The following is a 19,813-nucleotide window of genomic DNA, read 5'->3' on the forward strand; positions in this document are numbered from 1 at the left end:
TATATATATATATATATATATATATATATATATATAAAACAAGTTGACAAGTCGTGGATGCATGCTTGTACAGTATATTATATTTGCTTTTGATATTCCAACTTTCTGCAGGTTGCTGTGATGGAGACCCAGCTAATGACCTCACACTGTTCAATGGGACAACTGTGAGCGAAAGTGAGGACCCAACAGTATTTATTGACAGCTGGCAAGTGCCAAACACAACAGGCTTCATGGGACAGAACCGCCGCCGGGAAGTGAACTGCTCCACCAGCGACTGCTCTGAATGCTTAAGCATGCTCAGCAACCAGACCTTCAGCAGCTGCCATGCTTTTGTATGCTTACCCTTTAAAACACTGCTTTGATCTTGTAGTTGTCCACATCTACCTTGCCTTTTATGTACTAGAGTATTCAAGCCAAATCAGCCTTCCTTCTGTAAAGATTTAATTTAGCCTGTTTACTGTACCTATTTGATTTGAAAATAGTTACTTGTTATTGATAGGGTCTCATTTTGGTTTATTAGGTCCCACCCAAAATGTTTTGTGAAGTGTGGGTTCGGGATGCAGAGTATGTGAAGAGCCCCTGCACAGCACTGGCTGCGTATGTGGCTGCCTGTCACAAATTCAGTATCTGCATAGAATGGAGGAGTCCTGACTATTGCTGTAAGTAATCACTTTAAAAAAAAAAAATCAATCACAATCAGTAGTAAGTTGTTGAACGATCAATTGTTCCAAATTTCAATTTACCTTTTTTCTTAGCGTTCACGTGCCCTCCAGAGTTAAGATACCAGGCCTGTTTGCCAGCATGCAATGCCAAGACTTGCCCAAACCACGAGTTTGATTCGGATCCAGAGGAATGCTCGGGACTAACTGAGGGCTGTGTTTGTCCAGAGGGAACACTCCTCCATCGCCCATACTCTGCTCTCTGTATTCCCAGTGAGAAGTGTGGTATGTGTTTACAGTAAAGGCCATGAACAGTTTTCTTGTTTTATAGGCATTAATCACTAGTACTCATAGAGAAATAGTTTTACAAATGGTCAAATTTCCAGACAAAAAAAAAAAGAAGGAAAATTCAACATATTAGTTTCCACATTCTCAGCAGAATTAAGCTGATTCTCCATGTAAACTGGTAATAAGAAACTCCAAAAAAAAAATACCAAGATTCTTATTCCAAACAGTCTATACAGCAAATTGTGCATCAAAAGAAAACATGGGTGATCAAACATATAAACACATTTCAGAAGTGGGGTAAATCGTATAAAATCTGTCGCATGTAACCTTAGATCTCCATGATTACAGCTTGTACGGACAGCTTTGGGACTCCTCACGCGTCAGGAGAGGTCTGGAAGGCCTCAAAGGATGGCTGCTGCATGTACAAATGTGACAATGACTCCATCATCCCAGTGGAGCATAACTGCACCAAGGTCCCGGAGCCAATCTGCAGCAAGGCTGGAGAAGTGACTGTTAGTCTGGCGGATGACAAAAGCTGCTGTCCCCAGAAAGCTTGTGGTATGCATTATAGAGCCATCTATCTCATCTGAGAGTATGAACTCCCTGGCATATATAATTTGTTCATGCCACTAGATACAGTTGCACTGTTCAAATGCATTACTTTAATAAAAGACTATTGTATGTGGCAACATGGATCAATAAGTAGTAAACTGCTTTTTTTTATATAATCATTTATTTTTTGTCTAGTTTGCAATCAGACGCTATGTGACCAGTATGCTCCAGAGTGTAAATATGGTGAAAAACTGGTTTCCTACTACAGAGATTACTCCTGTTGTCCAGATTATATATGTGGTAAGCATAGTTCTGATAAAATATATAAATACAGTACTGTTAATACTTAAATATTCCTCTGTAAAGATGTATGATTGAATCGGGGACAGAGTGCCTCAGGAAGAACTATAGTTACCTCCAGGGGACAATCTGTGGCTGTGAGCATTGTAGTCCCCTGTTGGTAGTTGCCCCACTATGAGCCTCCTCTCCAGTCCATATTTACTGTATTACAGTGTACATTTTAAGATGAGAGGCAACTTCAACACTACATAAAATAAGTATTTGGCTATTTTCATAGATTCTGTTTGTTTCTGGAATGAGATTTTCACATTTTTACTGACCTTGAACATTTCTATGTTCATACGTGTTTATTTAGAGTGTGACCCAGACAGGTGTGAGTCTGACATTCCAACATGCAGAGATGACCAGACCTTGATTGCTACTCGGACTGAGGGGAGCTGCTGCATGGCTTACATCTGCAGTAAGTTCTAATGTCACCGGACACAAGCCTTAAACATCACCAGTAACTAAGAGAAAACAGTATTCCAGCCTATTTCTGATAGTTTGTATAAATCATATATATTATTATATATTTGTACATATGTAATACAGTGGTTATCCTATATGTATTTTATAGACACGTACAGTACCACATGTCGGTATGGTGTGAATATGTTTCTGATTTAAAGTAATTGTTCTGTTGAATTTGTACACAGTGTGTGAGTCCTGCTCAGACAGTATTCCTACCTGCCAGGAGGGAGAGGTCTTCACAGTTGATGCAAACAGCACAGACAGGTGCTGCCCCCCTTACCACTGTGGTGAGTTTGAATCCAGTGCAACAAGCACAGCTAACTGCATGTGAAGCAATAGTCTTGTACCATTAAATCAACACCCGAGTGTATTGCACATTCTGTATAAGCTGCATTGACTTAAACTGCACCCATCACATCTTTCATTTTCAAACGTATGCTTCAGCAAAGTGAATTGAAAACCGAAATCCCATGCTTGTACTGTCTGTATTTTGTTTCAGTTTGTGAAACATATCGCTGTAGGGAGCACACATGTCCTTTGGGAATGTCTGTGGTGACAGTATGGAGTCCTGATCTATGTTGCCCATTGAACACATGCGGTAAAATCATTATAAGAACTTTGTTTCCATTGGTTATTATTGCTTTTTGTACAAACTGACAATTTATTTTTCATTTTCCAGAATGTGCCTGTGACACAATCCCTAAACCACAATGTAAACTGGTATGCAGACTTTAGAAAATGCATGTTTGAAACTTTTTTCTTTCTGTGTTTTTTTGTTGTTGTTGGTAATTTAATGTACTCTTTGTTTCAAAAGGGAGAAATGCCTCAAATTGACAATGAGTTCCTCACAGACCCTGAAAACCAATGTGGCTGCTTCAAGTACAAGTGTGGTAAGTTGGATATTGCAGCATTATATTCAAGTAAGAAATCAAGGAATTGCATTGTTAGTGCACTAAATAAATGGAAATGCAACTGTTTAGTAAGACAAAGAGCCTGGAGACTCTTTCCAACATATGTTTTCTCTGGTCTTTGTTAGAATCAGGTGAAAATATTAGTAATACTAAAAGACACTTAGTCTAAAATGTTGACAAACATTTCGACTGGAAGATCTTTTCAATGGTGAAATGAGTTTTAGGCCATCAGGTGAGTATTTTATAGTTATGAATGGATTATGCTGGTAATGAAAAAAATAGGTCTTGAGATATTGTATTTGTGTTTTTTATTAAAATTGATTTAATGCATTTGTATCTTTTAAGATTGTATTTTGTTATATAGCTTCACCAGGTGAAAACTCTAGGTAGCTGCGTTTACCCAGCTAATTCTGTATCTCTTGTTCAGTGAAAGAGCAGGTGTGTGTGGATGGGGAGCGGGGAGTCATGTGGCCAGGGCAGACACTTGTTGAGCACACTGCTGAGGGTATCTGCTATACGACACAATGCACCTCCTATACTGATCCAATAACCAGCTTCTACAAGATCCAAGTCAGCAGCACTAACTGCACAGCTCAGTGCGAACCAGTAAGAGTCCACTTTATATATAACTGAGTTCAGTAATAAAACAAACATGTTAGACAATAACTTTCTTTTAACCTGCACAGATAACCCTGCTATACAGTATATTTAAAAACAATTACAAGGTCCACAGTGTTTCAACAATATTTTAACTGGACCAGGAAAGGAACTCTTGACGTTGCCTTAGTTAAAATGAATTGAATTACTGTGTTTTCTCACTTTTCTGAGAAAAATAACACAAACTCCTTTTTTTTTTTTTTTTTTAATAGAACCAAGTTTACAAACCTCCTGACGACCTAACGACATGCTGTGGAGTTTGCAGAAATACATCATGCATTTACCAAATGGATAACAGAAGCATTGCTCTGTATAAGGTTTGAAAGAGTAACATTACTGGAAGTTTGCATGAAGTAATCTGAACTGTCTCCAGAGGGTCGTGCCACACTTTAATCAGGTGTAGAAGGACATCTCAGAAACTCTCCATTGAACCACCGCATAGTGTAGATTTCTTTTCAGATATATAGACTCTTTCGTAAATGTATCAACACTTGAAAATGTAACATTTTATATCTTGTAGGAAATTTACTTAGCTAAAAATGTCATTCTACACCTAACTAAATGGTGTAGAATGACCCAGGACAGGAATATTGCAATAATGTGGCACCTATTCAACTGCATTTAATTATACAATGAGATGATATACAATCCACACTGCATGCGTTTTCTTTTAATTAACCACCAGTAATGCAATAGAGCTAGAGCAAAATTCCATGACTTCGGAAGATTGATAGATTCAGTTTCATCTTTAAACATTAATTGTGTTTGTCAGTTTAACTAAATTCCAGTTTTTATTCTTAAAATGTGGTGATAATAGTAACAGTTCCATTAAAAAATAAAAAAGCTGGTGCTTTGACTACATTGAGAATAAGAGGCTTTCACTGGTATTGCAAGTATGTGTGAGTTTGTCTTGCATTATTAAAAATACTACTGCTTTTTAAAAATGTCCAGTGCAGGACATTTCCATTTTAGCATAACACTTGTTGTAATAGAAACATGATGAATTAAATGCCAGTTAATACACAGTTTTCAATCCCCTTTTCTCAGCCTGGTACGACATGGATGTCCAACTGCAAGACGTATGAGTGCACAGATACAATGTCAGGACCCACCCTCATCAGCTATTCTATTAGTTGCCCACCATTTAATGAAACAGAGTGCTTGAAGGTCAGTATGAATCCTCTACCACCAATGAATCCCTTTCTGTACTGATGTAATAAAGAACATAAAAAAGGAGTCCTCAGTATACAAACAATGCCTGTTAGAGTGTATTGCCAAAAGCGAGCAGGTTATTAAAATGTATTCCGGTTAATAATGTTATATTAATACATTTATAGGTGGTATTCCCATTTAATATACAGTGTTACACAGATGTAATGTACTGTTTAGTCTAGTGGTATACTTGAAGCAGTAAACCTTACCTTCTCATTCTAGATTGGTGGAACAGTTGTAAGCTATATGGACGGCTGCTGTAAAACCTGTGAGTACATTACGAAAAAAAACGTTGCTTTTGTTCCCATCAGCTGTTTAGTTGACATGTAGTGATGCACACATGTAGAACTATAATTGCTTGCTGTACATTTCAGTGTGTTACAGAATGTTTTGTATTTCTAAATGCACCGTATCACTGGCTTAGAGCAAGGACAATGTAACTTAACAATGTAACAACAGAATCGTAACCAATCAGATCTATATTTTATGCGATTTCGTACTTCTCTTCTTGACTCAGCAAATTAGATTGTCCTTCATTGTAATTCCCGACACACCAATTGGAAGATGCAGAGAACCTGTTTCTAAGAAACAGGTCTTGCTTAGTCACTCTCTTATTAAAATTAAAATTACCAGGATAATTCTGGTGACACTATCTTGTTTGGAAACACAAATGTACCCAAATTTATTCTTTGTTTTAATTTTAATACATTTTGCAAGAAAGGAAATTAGGCTATTGAATATTGTCCCGTGCAGTTATTATAATTGTGCTCTTTTTCTAATGTTTTAATGTTAAATGCTGCATTGTGTGTGAAACTGCAATCTGATCAACATGTAACAATCTCACCAGGTACTGGAATATCCCTGTTTCCATTCCCTGTTAGCCCATTGCCTCCAACAGTTAGCTTGAACTGTGACAAAGGTACCAGTTACTGGAAATCAGTGACTAAAAGTCTAGCCATTACCATTGTTGATTTCCAACAATGTACTTCCCTAAAAGAAGATTCAGAACTCCAAAACATTAAACCCTTTTTTTTTCCTCCCAAACGTGTGCCGATGACATTTAAGACACAGCTTCCGGTCTATCCATTGTGCACTGTCTGGGCAGTGCATTGTTGTTTGCCAACAATGTACTGTTGGTAGTGGCCAGTTAGAAAGCCTCTAGTTTTACTGCATGTTTTAGTCAATATATCTGTGCATCTGAAAGTGTGCTAGAAACTAATCATTTAGTTTTGTGAAAACATTAGTAGGGTATCTGCCGTAACACTTTGGGTGATGTGGCATTTTTATTATACACTGTAAAACAGATTAGTCTGTTCAAAAGCAAGTAACATGGAATAATTACTATTTTATATTAAGTTTGAATACACTGAAAACAAACCTTATTTTTCTTCACCGTTTTCAAAAACAACACACACAAACTCATACAAATAATGGAATATATGCCAGATTACCCAAACATTTACAGTTTTATCTAACATTTAACATTTTGTTAGTAAACACTTGAATTGCTTTTAAAAACATGTATAATACTAAATATGTGTATTTTATTTATAATAGTTGGATTTTTTTTTTATTGTTAAGAGAGGTCTTTTGGTTTGGGTTCCATAATTACTTTCCAGATATCATTGTCCAAATCCTTTGAAACGCAACAATTTTCCATTGACTTTCCATCTCACTGTTAGATTACTATTCTAACAAACTATCATATACACTAATCACAGTTAAAAGGACATTTATAAATGTGTGTTCTGGCTCATTTAGTTTATGAAGAATAATCAGAGTATATAATGTAGCTAAAGCTAATGTTATTTTGTTAGAGAATCTAGTTTATGTGGTTAGAAGTTTTTACTTAAACCAGTTGGGGAAAAAAAATTAATAATTGAGATATTAATAATGAAGCAGTCAGGCTCTGTGGAGATGAGAATATGCAGTTAGAATTGTACAAAGGTTTTCAAACAAAAAATACAACGAACACCATGTCAAGTTTAATACTGGCATTACATTAATTATTGATTTAGTACTGATCTACTGCTGTTTTGACTGGTAATGTGTATAATGTTTAACAACTACTACTATATGCCTTCTCTGCACATTTTGGGCAACATTAAATTCAAACTGTAAGGGGTGGCATTCGAGGGAATTCATCCAAATTGGCTTTCATTCTGTTTTTATTTTTGTCACCAAAAATAGGACTTTGAAGAGAAAGGGAATTGTATATTACACTGGTCTGCCTGGCCAAATTAACATTAGTGTTGTAATAAAAAATAACAGAGTAGGCAGGATGCAAATGCAACAGAGAACAATGCCGCATGCACGTGGAGAGATAGTAAACGTAGGAAATTAAGTGTTATTAAAGTAACATAGCCTTTCCTTTGTTGCGTACTGTACATTGACATTAACATAGTGTCTAGCACTTAACAACAACAGTTAATATTCCACTAATGGTATGCAACACTAGTTTCAAACAAGGAATTTATATCTTCCAATACTTCTGTTACTTCAGGTAAAGAAGATGGGAAGACTTGCCAGAAGGTGACAGTCCGAATGACTATCCGGAAAAATGACTGTAGGAGTAACAGACCTGTAAGTAGATATTTCAGTCTGAGGTGTTTCTTTTATGGAGTTTTGAATCCCACAGTAAATGTGAACTTATATTACCCCCACAAATATTACACAAAATCTAGCAACGCTTCTAAAAAAGTTGTATAGAAACTTAGATATTAAATACTTTAAAGAAGAGGTCTAATTAACATGAAGTGTATGAATTACTTTACTACACTATCTTAAATCTAAGTACTCCAACTGATCTGGTAGGTCCTCAGAGAAATGGTCTTTTCTGTAATGAGTAGCAGAGTAAAAGACCAGCTGCCGCAGCTTGATTGTACCTTGGTATGCATATCGATACTGCAACTCCAGTATAATTGTTTCATTATCTACAAAGTGTTGAACAAATATATGTGTATGAAAAGCAATCTTAGTAGTATAGGTAGCACAATGATGATGCAAATGTGCATTACTATTTATAAAAGCAAATCTGGAACATTAAAAGCAGTATGTTGAGAGTGTATGCAAAGAACAGTCAAAAGGATTGATTTGGTTTGTTCACATCAGACTAAAAATACTAAGAAACCAAGTAACATAGTACCTGGCATATCATTACCAATGCAATACTGCTACATTAATGCTAAAGATTCCCCCCCCAAAAATATTGACAGTAAGTCATATCGGAGTGTTTTGTTTCTTGCTCTCTTACTAATTCTGAAAATCTCTGTGCTTTGTTACAGGTTAATATAGTCTCTTGTGATGGAAAATGCCCCTCCGCCAGCATATATAACTACAACATTAACACCTATGCCAGATTTTGCAAGTGTTGCAGAGAAATTGGGCTGCAAAGACGCTCTGTCCAACTTTACTGTAGTGGAAACTCTACCTGGGTCTACTACCCTATTCAGGAGCCGACAGACTGTTCATGTCAGTGGTCCTAGTAACAGGCTAACAGATTATCCAACAACAGGCACTGCAATACTCCACAGACCTCAAGTGGCTTCCAGTCATGGAGGATCGGGAGGGAGGGAGAGAATTCACACACTACAAAAAGAGCAATAAGTGTGCATTTCAAATAGATTTCCCACAATTTACAGGAAAAAAAAAACCCATCTAGGGCTGGGTCAGTATTTTGATTATTGACTAACTAGAGAAGTATGTTTTAAAAGAAAAAAAAATGTGAAAAAGCTATTTTGAAATATTATTTGTATATTCAAATATCGCTCCTAATTAGAAATGTAGCCCTGGGCACCATCCATGCAACAGCCATTCTAAAGAGTTATGATTCAACTTTCTTTACAGATGAGGGAAAAAAAACAAAAAAAACAGTGGTGTTTACAAGTACAAACTACAGCTTTAAGCAGTTTGGAGTTTTGCAAAGAAGTCCAGAAAACTAGCAACACATTGCAGGCAGTCACCTACACTAATCACAAGAGAGTGTGTGTGCACAGACTCTAGTAAAGTTAGAAGGGGGGGATGGTATCACACCCTGCTTTTTTTCATACCGCTATTAAAATAGATATGCAAAGTAAGCTTGTAAGTGTTGGGACTTTAGTCTTCCCAGAATGGTCACACAAAACACAATTGGAATCAACAATGATAGCACATGAGGCAATTACACACTGTAAATGCTAACATGAAGGCACTTTTAAAGATATTTGTTTTAATTATATAGTTTTACACATACAGAACTTGATCAAATGAAAATACTGACTTCAGCCAACACTAGATTTGCCAAATTGCCTTTAAAGTTCTTAGATGCCACAGTACAGTCCTATTAGGCTAGACAAAGGTATGTACAATTGTAAGTATGCAGTAAGATGTAATCCTGTAGTATTTATTTTCACATTCATCAAACAGCTTCTGGGCCTACTTTATTGACTGAATTAAACCAAGTCAATATGTTGTGTGTTATATTTTGTATTTAAATGAGTTCCCTTCTATTGCTTCTGTCAAACAGTATTTTTTTTTCATTATTCAACTTTTCAGTGTTTTCCTGTAGCAATAAAACATTTACCCATGTTAGTCAATTGAAACCCATTGTGCAAAATCAATACCAGTTCAATACTGTATATTAAATGCTTTACACAACTAGATTTAAGATATATTTTGAGCACTGTATTAATTTATTCCTTTGCATTCAGAATATATCAGGCTTCTTTTAGTCATATTTTAGGTTTCAAAAGTCTATACATTTTAGTTCATATATCTTTCATTTTTTTTAAATAAACCAGAAAAGCTTAAAAACATTTAACTTGACTTTGAAATATAAACTGTAAAATTCAAGAAGAAAAAAAAGAATCAGTGCAGTCCTTATACAAATCTGCCAGTATGTTCACAGTTCACAGTTTACACAGTAACTGACAAATATGTGTTCTAATCAAAACATCAAAGAATGTACCGGTTGCATGGGACAGCAGTTGGAAAATATGTGGAAGAAATCCTAAATGTGCTTCTCTGTTATCTTTAGGACACTAAACCTTAATAGACTTGTTCACCTGTTCATCTCGTATGGCTGAAAGGGAACATAAACATTCCAATCATTTTACAATGTGGTTATGAAGTATTATGAGTGCATAATACTCAAGTTGTATATATATATATATATATATATATATATATATATATATATATATATATATATATATATACATACACATACACACACACACACACACACACACACACACACACACACACACACTTTTTCAATGAATATTGACTTAAAGTGTGGGTTTTTATTGTACACTTCTTTAGTTGAACACTACTGCTGACTGTCGATAGAGTAAGCAGTAGAATATGTATACAAAGTTTAATCAAAATTCACTGAGCAATAGATGGATGCCCAAACTTGGTCTTAAGGTCTCTTAAATAACTTCTCTTAGCAATTATACACACTACATAAAAAGTGTAATGACGGAAAGATCAAAATATATCTTTTTTCCAGTACAAATTTGCACTTGTTTCAAAAACAATGGTAACGCCAGCATTGTTCAATTGAGATTAAGTTAAAATATTTTTTTCCTCCTTTGAAGACAACAAGGACGCACACAGAACATAAATTGGGACTGTCTGCAGCTTTTATAGATGTGATCTTTGAAGGAGAAGTTTAAGCTTTTGTATGCTTTGATTTTTCTCTGAAGAAAAAACAGACACAATCACTTATTAGAACCACTGGTTAGGGAATTCCTGATTGCTGTTTTATTAAGTGAATCTGGCCATTTTCTAGTGGATGGTGACTGCTCTGGGTCAAGAATACTGATAGATAGAATCCAGCCTGACCACGACTTGATAATGGAAACATGCTTAATCCATTCCATCACAAACAATTCCTTTTTGAAAGCTACTGATCTCCTGCCCCTTACTGTCAGTTCAAAGCGTTTCATAACCAGGAACTGCCTGCACCACACCTGTGCTTGGGTAACAAATAATTAATTTCTAGAGGTACCAGCCCTTGTCCTTGGTGGCTAGTTTTCAGATGTTAAGAGGTTCTCATTAGTAGAGACTTTCATCTAACTTCTAGAGGTGTGAGGCATGGAGCAGTGGATAGCATCTCACTGTGCACAGTGAAAAGATGAATAAAAAGCATACGGGATCTGTACAGTACAGTACCAGTATCTCTCCGTTCTCATTCATCATTTAAAACTTGCTTACCTGTATAAAACAGATTAACTAGCAAGTCCTTGTTAATGTTCACAGGGCCATTCACTGGATATTGGTGAAAATTGTGGTGGGGCTATGACAAGAAGGAGTGCTAATATTCATGTAATAGATACAGAAATGCCTTTGAGACAAAATTGTGGAAGCCACTACAGTAAAAATGTGGGGGTGGGTTGAGAAATATAAAATTGGGTAAATGAGCATTTTATTTGGCTTTAATTAGGAGGGGGGAAAAAAGAACAACATTAACCCAATTACATTACAGAGTTTATTTTTAATTTGTACTATATGTGACTGTTTTATAATTAAATATTTGCACACATTCAAATCACTATCAAATCACTATCAAATACTACTAGCATGTTGGTGTAAATAACATTATCCATTCATAACTAGTGATCATTTAAATATGGTTAAGTTTATTCAAATAACATATAGTGTTTTTTCTATATGTGCTTGGTTTGTTTGCTTTACCAATATCAAAATGTGAATCTAAAATCAGCAGGTTTCACAGACCCAGATTAGGGCTAATCTGGGAAGGTAACACTAGGTAGTTTAAGATTAATGCTAAATCATGGTCTGTGAAAACAGATTATTTAGATAAACACCATTAATAAACCTGGTATTAATTTTAAATACCTGGAGTAATATTTGAATAGATGGTGTGTACGGATGCATTTCTATTATTTGTGTTTGCCAGAGTTATCGGTCTGTTTTGTCTGAGTGGGATTTGAGAAGAAAATAGTGCCAATGAATTCCAGCTGTACTCAATTTAGAAAGCATTGCTCTGTGAAAACAGACAAGCAAATGCACTGATCCTTTGAAAGCCTGGTTTAACTGGGAGATTACAGATTAGGTTATATGAAGGGTATTGCATTTAAATCAGTTTTACACACACTGCCCTCTGCTGGATCGGTTTGGCATCAACATAGAATACTTTTAGCAATGAAGGGAAACAAAACGGAGCATACTGGACAGAACCTACTAAATCATTTACTGCACTTTAATGTCCCACCATAAAATAATTTGGAACTTGTAGTATACAATCTAATGTATGAAACATTAGTGCCTTCATTTCTCATTCTCACAGCTGTTACTCATATATTCTCTATTGAAATGAATGTTATGAAGTTTTTAGGTTCCCTTGATAAAAGGAAGCAGCGTACCTGAGAAATGGGTTCATCGCGGCCCCTAATAGGGCACATGTCAGTGCTAGATGGGAGAGGGGTGAGGTCTACCGAGAACAGCACTCTGTAAATCAGATCTTATAGCTGTAATGCAAGACGACTCGAGCACATGCCGTGCACAGCAGAATGTGTGGTATGCCTTGCTGGAATCAAGTCTACCGATGTTTTGGATTTAAAGAGCCAGACACATACATTGCATCCCTTCATCAGTTGCAAGATTATATGTTACAGAATGGGAGTGCGTTTCTATCAGTAGACAATCTGAGGACAGTACCAACACATACTGTATAAGATCATCTTGCACTGTTTGGGTTTAAATTCTGCAGCTACTGAATGAATCAAACCTCTATTTATAAGTAACTGTATTATAGTAATATCATAAGGACCAGGACCATTTCAAGCCTCAGTGCTGAAAAGGCCGTAGGAGAAAACAACACCATTAAAAACACTAGCTGAAATGTCTGCTTTTTACCTTGAATACAAATGATTAACTCTATTATTATGCAGTTGTGATACAACTTTCCACTACAACCTGGGGAATGTGGCTACCAGTTAAACATTTTTAAATGCCAATACAATACAATGCAGGAGTTGTTTAGTGCCACAAAAGTGAGGCAGCTTGGCTTCAGCATTATTTTGGTTTGTTTTGCCCACTTCTTGTGACATTTATATATACAGTACCTACATTGCATGGTGTCAAATTCTGCAAGTCGTGAAAAATCCTTTATATAAAAACCAGGTTCATGGAACCATCTAACCATTTAGCACGATCTAAATCACTAAAAACATTCAAAAAATGACTAGATTCTGTCCTTTTAAATTAGATCCCCTAGTAGAGGCTAATGATGTTCTACCAAGAGACAAGCCTTGATGGGACAAAAATGTTCTTTACTGGGGGAATGAGTAGCAGAAACCGTGATGTCTCTATTGGGTGTTATGTCACTAGAACCTAGGCTGTGTCAATCCTAAAAACACAAGAAGTTTAAATCATTCCATAAAAACACCATTTTACCAGATATAGTATTTAAACAAATCACCTCTTCACAGACATACAGCATTTCTTCAAAATACCTCATATGAACAGGTAAAAATTGTATATCGATTTCCTTGCTATATCATAACTAGATAACAGCTCCCACCACTTCACAATGGATACCAATGAAATATCTTCCCATAATGTCCAAGGGTTGAAAAATAACAAAATGTATATTTTCGTGGAAGTTTCATCTTACCCTGTGCTTGTAAAAATCATTTCACAGTATCCTGGTGGTAGTGAAGAGAGAGACCACAGAACACATGCTGTAGATCTGTTAACTTAATAAGTCTTACACACTACCCTTCACACATTTACTATGGCTTGTGAGGAGAATTCTTACTTGCTCACTGAAGAGCACCATTACAGTTCTCTCTCAAAGGATACATCTACCACTGTGTGTAAATAAATCTGGGAGCTCCCCTCCTCCAAACTATATTTTGAATCCTTGCACAGCTAAACCAACATCATGGGTGGTCGCTGCATTAAATATTTTTCAGCGGTTTTACCTCTTTCCAAAACCCATAAAGTGTGGTTTCTTTTTACACCCGTTCTTAATAAGGATATAATTATATTTTTAGTAACTTAATATAGTATAATGTATATTCTTATCTTTTGGACAAAGTTTATGTTAGACTTACATTAACATTAATCAAAATGTAGTTAAAAAAATTAATTACTATCGGGCCAACAACCCTCCCAGCTGGTCATTAATCCCCAGGAAATACCCTGGACCTTGAAAATTTTTGTTTAAGTAGTTTCTTATTTACTTGAAATGGCTAACAGTAGTGCTACATTCCACATTGCCATATATTTTTTTGTTAATCTTCCTAACAGCCCTCTTCTTCATATTGGTCCATGCCTATTAGAGACCCTAATGTGTTCTAGTTTGGGCAAAGAAAGTCGCTTTCTAGTTTGAATGACACAGATTCTTTTTTTTTAATTTTTCTTTACAACAGACTTGCACCATGGGGCCATTCTATATTCTAGAATTCGTGGGAAACAAGGGGATCGGAACATCAATGGGAGTTACATTTCTGGTGTTCTTTTCTAATTCTTATCATCAATAGTTATATGGATAGTCAGGTCCTGGTGATCCCTCTCAATGACCCCTGTGGCTGTGTGGTAGAGAATACAACAGGTCCGTCAATGAGTACAGTAGCTCTTTGGCTAAGTTGAGACAAGCGGTTCACTTGTGGCAAAGAGACTGGCAGTACTGAGCAAATTCTCTTTCGAAGAAATCTAATTAAGATCATATTAATATCACATACAAATTCAAAGTGTCAAAATGTGTAAGGTGCTAGGGAATAATAAAGACCACTGAACTCAAGCCAACGCACTGGACCAGCACACAAAGTCCCTATCTACAGTTACACTATTTTTTCAGAACATCTTTTCTTCTTTATGATTCTTCCAATCCACTGAAAATAGACCAATTTGTTCAAACTGTACAGGATACTGACCTCTCTCTACTTTATGAACTGGCTGCAATGGGGTTTTCTAGCTGTCAGCGATTTAGGGTGGTTTTAATTTAGATTCAACCCAAGTTGAACTGGCCGGATTACAAGAGTTTATAACCTCTGGATTCACGAATCATGTCAGACATCACCTCAGCTTTGTCACCCTTCATGTCTGCAGGCTTAGCTCCGGTACCCAGAGATAGCATTTTGTTTGTACAGTTGGGCTGTCGCAACCCATTCATTAAACACACTCAAGCCACTGTGTTAACCTATAGGCTCTCTATGGTGCAGAGGATTGACCTGAAGAAACGGAGTACCTCTTCTACTGGGGCCCTGCTGATACCAAGGTGGTCATGCTGATCCGGAAGTGTCAAATTATAATTGCAGAAGAGACATAACATTACATACTAACATACATTCATTAAATACGTACATACATACATAAAATGGATAACCGTTTCACATTTCTCATTACAAATTACAAACTACAAGTATAGTATATGAATAATTCTGGTCCTGTTGTACAGTCAACTAGCAGCCAAATGTTCTTTAAACTAGAATAAAGAAATAAATATATAAGCTTTTCAGTTCTGTAGAAATCCCTTTTCCACAGCAAAGTTTCAAGTTTCTGAGACAACTTTCTGGGCTTAACCTTCTCCCTGTTGAAATCAGTAAATACATTGTAATATACTGATTCACGTTCAAGGTTTCACCATAGCAAATCCTGGGCTACATGCTGAGCATGCTTGCAATAAAATATTGCAAATGTAATGATAAACCAGGGCTTTGTATACAAAGAAGCTAGATTATTTATATTCAATTCTGTTGAGATCACTCCTGCAAGACTCATTCAAGAAATCCATCATATTTTAATCAAAACTAATCCCTGTGCATTTTCCCTTAACTATACACAGCAAGGTTTTGTACAATCATGTTATATGAATGTCCAACTGTATACCATAAAGCGTATATAATATAAAACTATACTAAAAATGATTTGTCTAGTCTTTTAGATTTTTTTATATACTTTCTCAACTTAAATCATAAATCAGAAGGGATGCTAGGAATCTGTTTGTTGCAGAGCAATGGAGAAAAAAACTTTCTATCTTTTCTAATTTTTTTTTTCTAAACTTTTACACTGGAAAATAACCCAAAAAAGTGAGATAGTTTACATGTTCATAATACACACACTATATATATATATATATATATATATATATATATATATATATATATATATCAATGTATACATACACTACTTTTAATATACACACATAGACTGCTCTTAGCAATAATATTCAAACTCACTTATGTGGAAATAATTTCTACAGCTGCTATCAGTGTGCATTTCATAAGGATAGCCTTACTATAAGTCAATTTGCACTACTGTGTTTCACTATACATGTCACTGCATGGTACATATGTAGTGTCTAAATAGCATCAGGCCATACCCAATAGTTTTAATATTCAAATCATTTTGAAGCAACCATTAAAAAACAACCCACATTATTATCCTGTAAGGTGCAGGAGATTGAGGTACATCCCTGCGCAAGGCTCTTGAATGGAGGGTTAACAGTACAGTACTGTTAACAGTGAGCCCTGACCCCCTGCCCACACTTACACACACTCTGTACTGTATGATACTAATCCCCTGAGCAATGGCTTCAGCGTAATTTGTGGTGCAGCTGTCCTCTTCTGGAACACAGGGAAATTGTCCTGCAGATGGTCAGCTGCAAGAACAAATGTCTTGAGCAAATGAAAAAACAAGATGTCGAACCGCAGGCCTGTGCTTATGCACCGAGAAACACGTGAGCATGGGTTGCGTGCTTAGTCTTAGTCAAACTGCATTGTGAGAGGGATTAAAGACGAGGCTGGCAGCCAAGTGGATGCATCATGTCAGTGGTAAGAGAAGAATGATGGTCACCGATAGATGTACAGCAATCCTGACAATAAGGTTTCTATTATTCGGTCTTAAGTAGGCAGGATTACAAGTCTGGTAATGCTTTATATTGCATGGCATAAATTAATATTAAATACATGTGTAATTGCATATTAAATCAATGTTAAATTAATATTTAGTAGATATGCAATTGATATGAAATTTACGTTCAATTATTCCTTGTTACTTTCCATTAAAATTTAAGTCAGATTAACTGTATTTTCAATTAAAAACATGTAAACAATGGCACATTTTTACATATTTTCAAGGGTAACAAAACTTAATATAAATGGACGTGATATGCAATTACATTTTCAATCAACATTTGGTTAACATTTAGCAAGAAACCAGCTATTGCCTATTTATTAAATATTAATTTAACATTAATTTAATATGCAATTGCATATCTATTTAATATTAATTTGTGCCACGCAATATAAAGCGTTACCAGAAGTCTTTTACTCTTTAATCTGAGGCAGGCAGCTCCTGTGGATAGTCATAGTGTCTCAAATTCAAACTGGCACTCAACTAAAGCCCATTTGTTTCACTGACACAAATTTGAATGGTTTCAAACCTTGTGCTGTTTTGCACCGTGATATTGACAGAATCGGGGTACCAAACTAAATAAATACCAACAGTGGTTAGCTGACTTCGGACTAATGTTCTTGTGTTTGTTACATTCCAAAGTTAACCAACATACATTGTAGCCCTGGCATTAATGATAATTTACAGAATAAAAGGTACTCATACAATTGGATTGGAAGATGCCAGTGATCCTAAAATAAAATGCTGACACAAACAGTGGTTAGCTGACGTCGCTAAATGTTCTTGGTGTTGACCCTGATCAATACATGCAGGCACAGCGTGGTAATTATACATACATACATACATACATACATACATACATATATATATATATATATATATATATATATATATATATATATATATATATATACATAAATATGGCACATATAAGGTAAAGCTTGCAATAAGATGACACGTGCGAAGAAACAACTCCCTATATGGAACGAGTTGTATAATTCTGTTGCATGTGTGTGTGTGTGTGGTGTGTGTGTGTGTGTGTGTGTGGTGTGTGTGTGTGTGTGTGTGGGGGGGGGGGGGGGGGGGGGGGGGGGTATTCTGAATGAACAACGTAACAAGAGGATGTAACAAAGCAGTCTGTGTATTTTTGTTTTGCCTGAAGCTGTACCCGGTGAGAGTGTGCACTGCAGTTTTATCATGAAACAAACTCTACGAAATAAACGATTATCTTGGAAGAAATTTTTCGAGCGTTTTTGTTCAAGAAAGAAGACATACACACTATTACCTTCACATTTCTATTTCTCTTACAGTAGGACTGCAAAGTCAACAGAATGGATTGTATTTAAAAGCATACACATAAGCTACATGGGGGGAGGGAGGGCTTGGTTAGATACACCTTAAAAATACATTCCTACATACAGTACATACATACATACATGCTTACATAATTAAAATGTTCACAACAGCTACAGCTCATTGACTATTGAAAAAGCCTGTCAATGACCTGTTCTACCCCAGCCAATGGAGGAGACTGAACGCTACAGCATCTGGCTGGAAGAAATCGAGCAGGACAGGACCAGTGATTGGGGGAGGTTAGGTGCAGAGAGCCAGCATTGACAAAGTCATTCTGTACTCCTCTGGCTTTACAGTGTGAGTGGTCCACGTAAAATTCTGAACAGCTGCACAGATTTAAGCAGAAACATAAACTGTGAAGGCAGTTTCAAAGCTTCTGGAGTTTTTTTTTTTTAAATAATAAAAAAATGTTTTCATTTTTGATTGACTTTCAACACCTTCCTTTGTAGAAGGAACACATACTGCTTAAAACACCCAACTTAATGTATTAAAATTAAAAAGGGGTTTGCAATTCATGACATTTTTGGTTTAATTTGTCATACATAGTAAGTGGCTTTTTAACTATTGTCATCTTTATTATCAATAATAATAATAATAATAACAAAAACATGCATAGTCTGCGGCTGTAAATAAGATGTGGCACTCACTAGAATTTCTTATGATTCTAAAGGAACTGGTAAAAACCTGATTACTCTTTCAGTACCACTTACAAGGAAAACTTGTTTCGATGACAACCTGTCACCTGGAAATGCTGCCACAATGCAGTTGAAGAAACAGTTCTGACTGTTTCACTCACTAAAGGGGACACTATTGTTATCCAACAAACAAACTGAGAAGAGACAATGTTTCTGGGTTTGTGATGGACGGAAGGCTGGGAAGGGGGGGTAACCAATGCCCCAACAGTAAAATATGGAACCCCACAGTAACCCCTATGAAAATATATGTTAGTTTATGGTCATTACAGTCCCATCTTGGCCAAGCATAATTAAAAATAAACTCTGGAATAGATAACCTTGACATGCAATATATTAGTGAAGTGTTTAAGCTTCAAGCATCTCAGTCTTTGGCACTTTTAACTTGCTAAACCACAGTCTCGTTACATCTATTTAAAGTGCAGACTAATGCACAGACATCAGACGTTAAATAGAGCAAAAACTTCTTAACAGTGGTGCATGAAACAATTATCTACAGCAGCTGTTTCACAAACGATCATCACATTTCCTGCTTTTATCAATTCCGCAAAAGCAACTGCTGAACGCTTCCAACCTTTGGAGTGCAAAAATCACAGTGCCCCATACTGCCCCGTATATCTGTTAAGCCAATAACGAGTACAATCAATTTAGACAGTGTGTCTTCAGAACGTGAAGCTGGAGGCTCTGCCACATTCCCTGAACAGTCTAAACGTTGCCTCTAGTGTGGCTAAGTAAGTTCAGTAATTTGCATTTGGTAAATGGCTTTGGAGTAGTCATATAGTCACATTAGAGCCTGTTGGTATTACAGGTG

At 36.1% G+C, this 19,813-nt stretch overlaps 1 protein-coding gene across 1 annotated transcript in view; it reads left to right on the forward strand.

Annotated features, from left to right (window-relative positions):
• The window catches only part of LOC121295005 (otogelin-like), a 52,147-nt gene extending 42,469 nt beyond the window's left edge, over positions 1-9,678 (forward strand). The window contains exons 39-54 of the mRNA XM_041219269.1: positions 112-332; positions 521-659; positions 756-944; positions 1,296-1,505; positions 1,695-1,799; positions 2,155-2,259; positions 2,495-2,596; positions 2,809-2,907; positions 2,989-3,029; positions 3,124-3,199; positions 3,648-3,826; positions 4,090-4,194; positions 4,925-5,044; positions 5,312-5,357; positions 7,593-7,672; positions 8,374-9,678. Of these exons, the coding sequence (XP_041075203.1) occupies positions 112-332; positions 521-659; positions 756-944; positions 1,296-1,505; positions 1,695-1,799; positions 2,155-2,259; positions 2,495-2,596; positions 2,809-2,907; positions 2,989-3,029; positions 3,124-3,199; positions 3,648-3,826; positions 4,090-4,194; positions 4,925-5,044; positions 5,312-5,357; positions 7,593-7,672; positions 8,374-8,574 (2,018 nt within the window). The 3' untranslated portion in view covers positions 8,575-9,678. The remainder of the gene's footprint in view (positions 1-111; positions 333-520; positions 660-755; positions 945-1,295; positions 1,506-1,694; positions 1,800-2,154; positions 2,260-2,494; positions 2,597-2,808; positions 2,908-2,988; positions 3,030-3,123; positions 3,200-3,647; positions 3,827-4,089; positions 4,195-4,924; positions 5,045-5,311; positions 5,358-7,592; positions 7,673-8,373) is intronic.
• Positions 9,679-19,813: the final 10,135 nt, after the last annotated feature.

This window comes from Polyodon spathula, chromosome 19 (genome assembly GCF_017654505.1).
Source record: "Polyodon spathula isolate WHYD16114869_AA chromosome 19, ASM1765450v1, whole genome shotgun sequence".
Taxonomy (NCBI): domain Eukaryota; kingdom Metazoa; phylum Chordata; class Actinopteri; order Acipenseriformes; family Polyodontidae; genus Polyodon; species Polyodon spathula.